The 6,000-nt window shown below is 40.3% G+C and overlaps 1 protein-coding gene and 1 long non-coding RNA gene across 3 annotated transcripts in view; one reads left to right on the top strand and one right to left on the bottom strand.

Annotated features, from left to right (window-relative positions):
- Positions 1–759: 759 nt before the first annotated feature.
- Positions 760–2,187, bottom strand: LOC112574500. Its single transcript, XR_003101444.1, has 3 exons — positions 2,028–2,187; positions 1,268–1,647; positions 760–1,024 (listed from the first exon to the last, which is right to left on the bottom strand). It is a non-coding gene; the product is annotated as an uncharacterized LOC112574500 (long non-coding RNA).
- Positions 2,188–2,622: 435 nt separating this feature from the next.
- LOC112574535 (GTPase IMAP family member 4-like) overlaps positions 2,623–6,000 on the top strand; it is a 287,359-nt gene continuing 283,981 nt past the window's right edge. The window contains exons 1-5 of one of the 2 annotated variants that reach the window (XM_025255674.1): positions 2,623–2,763; positions 2,866–2,901; positions 3,913–4,082; positions 4,758–4,898; positions 5,708–5,813. In XM_025255674.1, coding sequence (XP_025111459.1) covers positions 2,892–2,901; positions 3,913–4,082; positions 4,758–4,898; positions 5,708–5,813 — 427 coding nt within the window. In that variant the 5' untranslated portion in view covers positions 2,623–2,763; positions 2,866–2,891. The remainder of the gene's footprint in view (positions 2,764–2,865; positions 2,902–3,912; positions 4,083–4,757; positions 4,899–5,707; positions 5,814–6,000) is intronic. The other variant, XM_025255673.1, reaches the window with a different exon arrangement.

Here is a 6,000-nt window from a genome sequence, read left to right as displayed (position 1 = left end):
ATTAAAAATTGTAGATACACGGGTTGCTATTTCGAAGTGACAAACGATATACACACACACACATCCAGACTGAGACTGAGACAGTCTTCTGACCTAAATGCACAGGATTTGCGGACTTCCCGACCTGTCTCTTCTTGTCATCATCAGTCCCATGGCTGTTGAAGACAACATATCGCTCACCGCAGTCTCTCAGAACAGTCTGAAGCTCTTTGCATACATTTATAACCTCGTCCTTGATGTCCCCATCCAGCCGGTCACCAAAGGTAAAGGCCACCACTAGTCTCGAGAACAGTGAGTTGTCTCCCCAGACATTGCGAATCTCATTCAAGATGGCAAACTCTTCGGCAGTGTAGCGTACATCACAACGAATGGCTAACAAGACTATATCAGGGTTGAGATTCTGCCACTCCTTGATTTCCTGCTCGGTGTTTCTCATGTCCATGTTGCTGACATCGGGAGTATCTATAACCTGTGAAAATATAATGAAGAGACATTACTTTCCTCACAGAAATGTATGTTAGTTTACCCATTAAGAACTAAATCACATTTTATTCTAAAATATACAGCACAAAAATATATTCTCTGCAAATTTCTCTGTCTGTGAGCAGGTACAACTAATAATATCTGTATAATCGGGGGAAATTTCAGTCAGTGACTTTTTAAGACCGTTTATTTTATTTTTCTCCTGTCGTTGTGTTATCTTTAGTTCTTTATTTTAAACCTCTTAGATCGTTAGCACAAGCTGAGCAAGAAAATGTTTCGAACTGACACTAAAATTGTCTCCCCTGCATTACTGTTTTGTTCTGGTTGCGTCTGTACATGTGTTGTGTTAATTCTAACATTCAGAACTAGACACTCCCTGTAAACTTGATGCCATCTCTGCAAGATGTTGCTGTCTGTGTGGTCATCGTCGATGACGACAGTCCAGCGGTCGCACAAAAGACATCGGATCCCAACAGAATGTTCCCAACTGTACTCTTTCCATTTCCGGTCTTTCCAATGATTAGAAGTGTGCATCCATTCCCTTTAAAAAAAATCACTTCATATTTAGTTAATAAAATAAATATAAATACAAATATCACAAGGTATTAAATAATAGTCAGATAATTGTTATTAAATAGTAATCTGAAACAGATTGCACACTTTGTATGCAGATAAGGCAACAGTATAAAAAAATAATATAGAAGCCCTATGTCTGAAGACTGAGCTACTAATTCGAATTAGTAGCTTACATTCTTAATCAGGAATAACTCAGGAATATACACACTCAGCTGCTCTGCTGTCTTAAAGATTTGCTGAACAAGGTGCTCGTCCTCGTCTTTGTCATCGCCGGTTTTGCTAAAAACAAAATATCGTTTTCCCGCTTCCCTCAGCATGCACTGAATGTCATCATTCTTTGACCTAACATCATCGATATCTTCTCCAGGGAACGTGAATAAGACGACAAGCCGCCTGCGTATGGAGTTAGCTCCCCACAGTTTTCTGAAGCGAAAGTAACAAAATGCCGGAAGTGATGTCGTAAACGTCGCGACGAATGACAAAGATGATCAAATGCGGCTTTGGTGATAGTTTTACTTTCCATCGCTCCACTTCTTCTTGTGCTTGTACTTCATCTGTAAAGTCTGCCAGGTCTGGGGTATCCAGCACCTGTCAGGCAGATAAATTCATTGTCCTCGACATTAACTAAAATTGCAAATCTGGTGACCTTTCAGCCGATGACCAGTGAGTAGCTTACATCAACAATTGCAACACCTGTTTGTTATAAATATAAAATTCTTGTTCAAGCCTGTAATAATATGACTTTTTGTTACAGAACTTTCAGAGGTAAACATCCAAAGATATTTAACATACACTCATAATAGAGCACACAGACACACACACAACTCTCTCTCTCACACACACAACTCACACATACATACAGCATACACAGTGCTTACAGTCGTGTTCATAAATCAGTTATCAATATTTGAAACAACTAACATTGATTACCAAGTATTCTCGTTAAAAAACATTCTAAAGGTTCTCACAATCAGTCGCTGCCCGCATCGTTCCCCTTTCCCAAGCTGTGCTGCAACAGTCGTGGGTGACATCTGGTGAGGGCTTGGAGACACTTTAAAAGCCTCTTTGCCAAGCAACACATTGCCTATCGTACTTTTTCCACCTCCTGAGGCGCCCACGATGAGAATCCTAAGCTGATCCTCAAGGTTCGTCTCGAGGCCTTCCACTGGGGGGGCCGTCCATTGTTCTAGAGTACAGAATGCCGATCATAATGTTGGAAAGACCAGTGACTACCTCTCTGTTTGAAACACTGTTTACACTCAAGCACGGAAACAACAGAGGTTTAAGATATACCCGCTGGTCACAGATGACTAGCAATAACAGATCACCTTTAATGTCTTCCCCTTGTTTGTGTTATTATGCTGTTACTCTAATAAAATACGAGAATTTCTTATTTGTAAACAACAAAATCATGTTGCACTTACAGATATGCAGGGTGAAGGAGGAATGCTTCTCAAAATCACTCCACTGCAGGGTTGAAGGTCAGCAACCACCTCTCACGATGCCGCACGCCTGAGTGTCGTCAGACTACAGCACGTCAATCATCAAGACGCCACGCCCACCTACGTCATGGCCCTGCACATGGATAGACAGACAGCCGAGGGCTAGACACACACACACTATCTCATTCTGTGATAGTCTGCTTTCCCTTGTATTCTACTCCTACTTGCGCTTTTACTAGGCTGCAGTGAGCGGATTGGAAAGGTCAGTGGGTTTGCCTCCCTGTTTTAACTTGATCATATTTTAATTATGTTAATGAGATTTTAAAAAATATCCCAGTTACCTACCCTTGTTTTATTATTTCAGTTCTCGCTCAAGAGATAATCGGCAACATGTCAACAGGTACACTGGGTTTTTCTGTCTCGATATCTGTCGTCTGTTTGTGCATGTTTGTGCCCTGAGACTGTCTTTGTGTCTGTTTGTTTGTGTGTTTGTTTACATTATTTCTCCTTTCTTTCGTAGGTTGGCTGTCCTGGGCTCAGTTCTCGGCTCGGGCACGCTGTTCTTTCTCTGCATGTGGCATTTGCAGTGTTGTCCATAGGAATGGGAATCCCATGGGAATCCCATGGGAAACGTCCCATGGGATGGGATGGGATGGGACAGCACACATTTGTATTTCCCATGGTAGTCGATACTTGATATTGCAAAATAAATTTACTGTTATTAAATTCATTAAGGATTTAAATCTTTCCTCTGAATCATCTATTGTATTTGAAGTAGCAGGAATTATAGAACAAAAGCCGAAAAGTGGTTTTCAGTGTTGTCCATAGGATTGTTATTACCATGGGAATCCCATGGGAAACGTCCCGTGGGATGGGATGGGACAGGCATAAATTGCCAAGGGATGGGATGGGATAGAAAAATATGTCCCATGGACAACCCTGGGCATTTGTTTACAGGCTTAACTGCTTGTCGTGATATACTCTTAGCTCAGCATACACCAACCCATCCCCGCCTTCTTCTTACCTTTCTTTTCCATCCACTTCTGTTTGTCTGCTTGTCATAACAACACATACCCTTATTTCTTTTATTTATTTTATAAACTACAAGCTATCATGCAGTTACAGAGCTCTGTATATATGATAGACTTAGTCGAGTGTTCACAAGTATTTCCATGTCCATACTCTATGACATTTATGATCACTGTTCACGTATGATAAAGATAAATAAATACTTTTCAGCACTGATGCTGTATGGTTTATTTAACACCAGGAACAAATGAACCTTTTAAGATCTTTAAAACATACGTATGGGGTAATGTTTCATAGTATTCGTAGATATCGAGTTTCCGGCGTGCGGCTAAGCTTTGTTAGTAATGTTTGTCTCATCACGATGATATCTGTTTACACGAAGACGACAAGGATGAATGCCGAGTGGTTCTCCTGGGCAAGACGGGTGCAGGCAAGAGTTCCCTTGGCAACACTCTTTTGGGTCGGGAGGCGTTTAAGGTCGGCTTGGGGCTGTCCTCTGGAACTGAGAAATGTCAGTTCGCTGACACTTTAATCGAGGGTGTTAACCTAGCGGTTTGTAGAAAGGCTTTTATTTGCTTTCCTTTGTTGTTGTTTTATTTTTGGTTTTTGGGGTTTTCCTTTTGTTTTGTTTTTTCTTTTTTTTTTAATTGGTCTGTCTGTCTGTCTGTCTGTCTGTCTGTCTGTCTGTCTGTCTGTCTGTCTGTCTGTCTGTCTGTCTGTCTGTCACGACCTGTTCATTTTTAAATTCTTGTTTCTGTCGTTATGCTAGTGTCCCTTGTCACAATGTAGAATTGACACTTCTCTAACGTGTCAAACGATTTATCTAAAACTGTTATCTTATAATTCATGTCCCTTTTATTTTAAGAACATGTTACCTGTCAAGGGGGAAGATGATCAGCTTGGATTTTGTTTCACGAAAGTGTCAATATGATCTCTCAGTAAAATACGTCGACACACTACATCAGTATGTTGTGACAAGTCCTATTTAGTGTCTTGTAAGCCTACTGACTTTAATGAAGCCAATTGTGCTAAATTTAGCATGACATACAAGACACACACACATACAGAGTTAACACACATGTAACCAGCAGCATGTGATGGTGGTATAGGCTACATGGCCTCCCAAACATTTATTATTATTGCAACAACACAGAGAGACAAAAAGGTTTTCACGAGCCCATATTAATAGTAATCAATGAGTTATGACAACTGTAATATAACCTGCAGGTGGTAGATACTCCTGGCTTATGTGACACACACAGACCTGAGCAGGAAGTGCTACGTGAGGTTGCTAAAAGTGTTGCGGTTGCGGAGCCTGGTCCCCACGTGATCCTCATGGTGCTGCGCTGTGATGGGCGATTCACCGCAGTGGGTACTTAATTTATTTGTTTCCGCTTATTATCTTTTTAAAATGTTACTTGTCTACAGTCTACACGACTTACCTTTTAGAATGCATGATGTGTGTATAATGTCTGAGATGTTCTCTAACCATGCTACATAATTATCTCCCTTGTTCAACCAATGAAAATGTTAAGCGTTGACTAGCGGTGAAGAAATAACAAATCTTTACTTACGATGGAAAAAAAATAAGCTCAAATTATGCATTTTTTTTACATTTAGCTCTTGGATTAAGTAGCAAAAATAAAAACTATACATTAATTCAAAACAAGGCAATAAAAACATATTAATAATTACCATGTACAGATGTTGGTTGATAATTGAATTGAAAAAGATATTTCTGTTGGTTAGAGGACTGGCAATATGCGTTATATGTTTACATTAGCCATGCGAGTAACAGACGATTAAGCTCGGTAGAAAGCCTCTGTAGGGAATCAAATGGTTCGGAAAAGGTGTCCTAGCAGTCCCACCTTGAACCAGTAGACTGGCATCCTTTCTTCAGAGATTTGAGGGAAAGTTGCAAAGAACACTGCCAACATATTTCAGGCTCGTCTGCAATAGGTCAAGTCTCAGTATGGGAATACTGAGCTTAAGAGATCCTCTAATTATGTTGGTAGAAAAGATATTACAAAGTCAAGGGAGGGGCCTGTTAGTGTTCTAAAGAAAAGAGTAGGCAGGTGATGAAAACCCACCAAGAATTCTTGGAGCCACTGATGTAAAGGAAGCCTTTGCTTTGAAATACTAAAACAAATTTCAGATACCATTTTGTTTCTTTGCAGGAAGAGTACACAGCCTACATCACTCTCAAGGCCATGTTTGGCGATGACTTCTGCAAGTTTTTATTCCTCGTTTTCGTAGGAATAGACCAGGTCACTGGCAACCCAGGTGTGTTGTGGCTGATCTTTGCTGACATACACGCATTAAACAGTGTTTTCTTAAATATATATTTTGCCCTAACAACACGAGGGTCGTGACTGGATACACTTTCAAGCTTCGCTAACGGACTACTTTTATAAACAGAGGCAATTAAAGAAACTCAAGGTCTGAAATTTTTTAAGTTACCATGAGTTCA

Source organism: Pomacea canaliculata, linkage group LG10 (genome assembly GCF_003073045.1).
Source record: "Pomacea canaliculata isolate SZHN2017 linkage group LG10, ASM307304v1, whole genome shotgun sequence".
Taxonomy (NCBI): domain Eukaryota; kingdom Metazoa; phylum Mollusca; class Gastropoda; order Architaenioglossa; family Ampullariidae; genus Pomacea; species Pomacea canaliculata.
The sequence above is the reverse complement of the archived record's forward strand: the minus strand, read 5'-3'. Positions and strand labels throughout refer to the sequence as shown.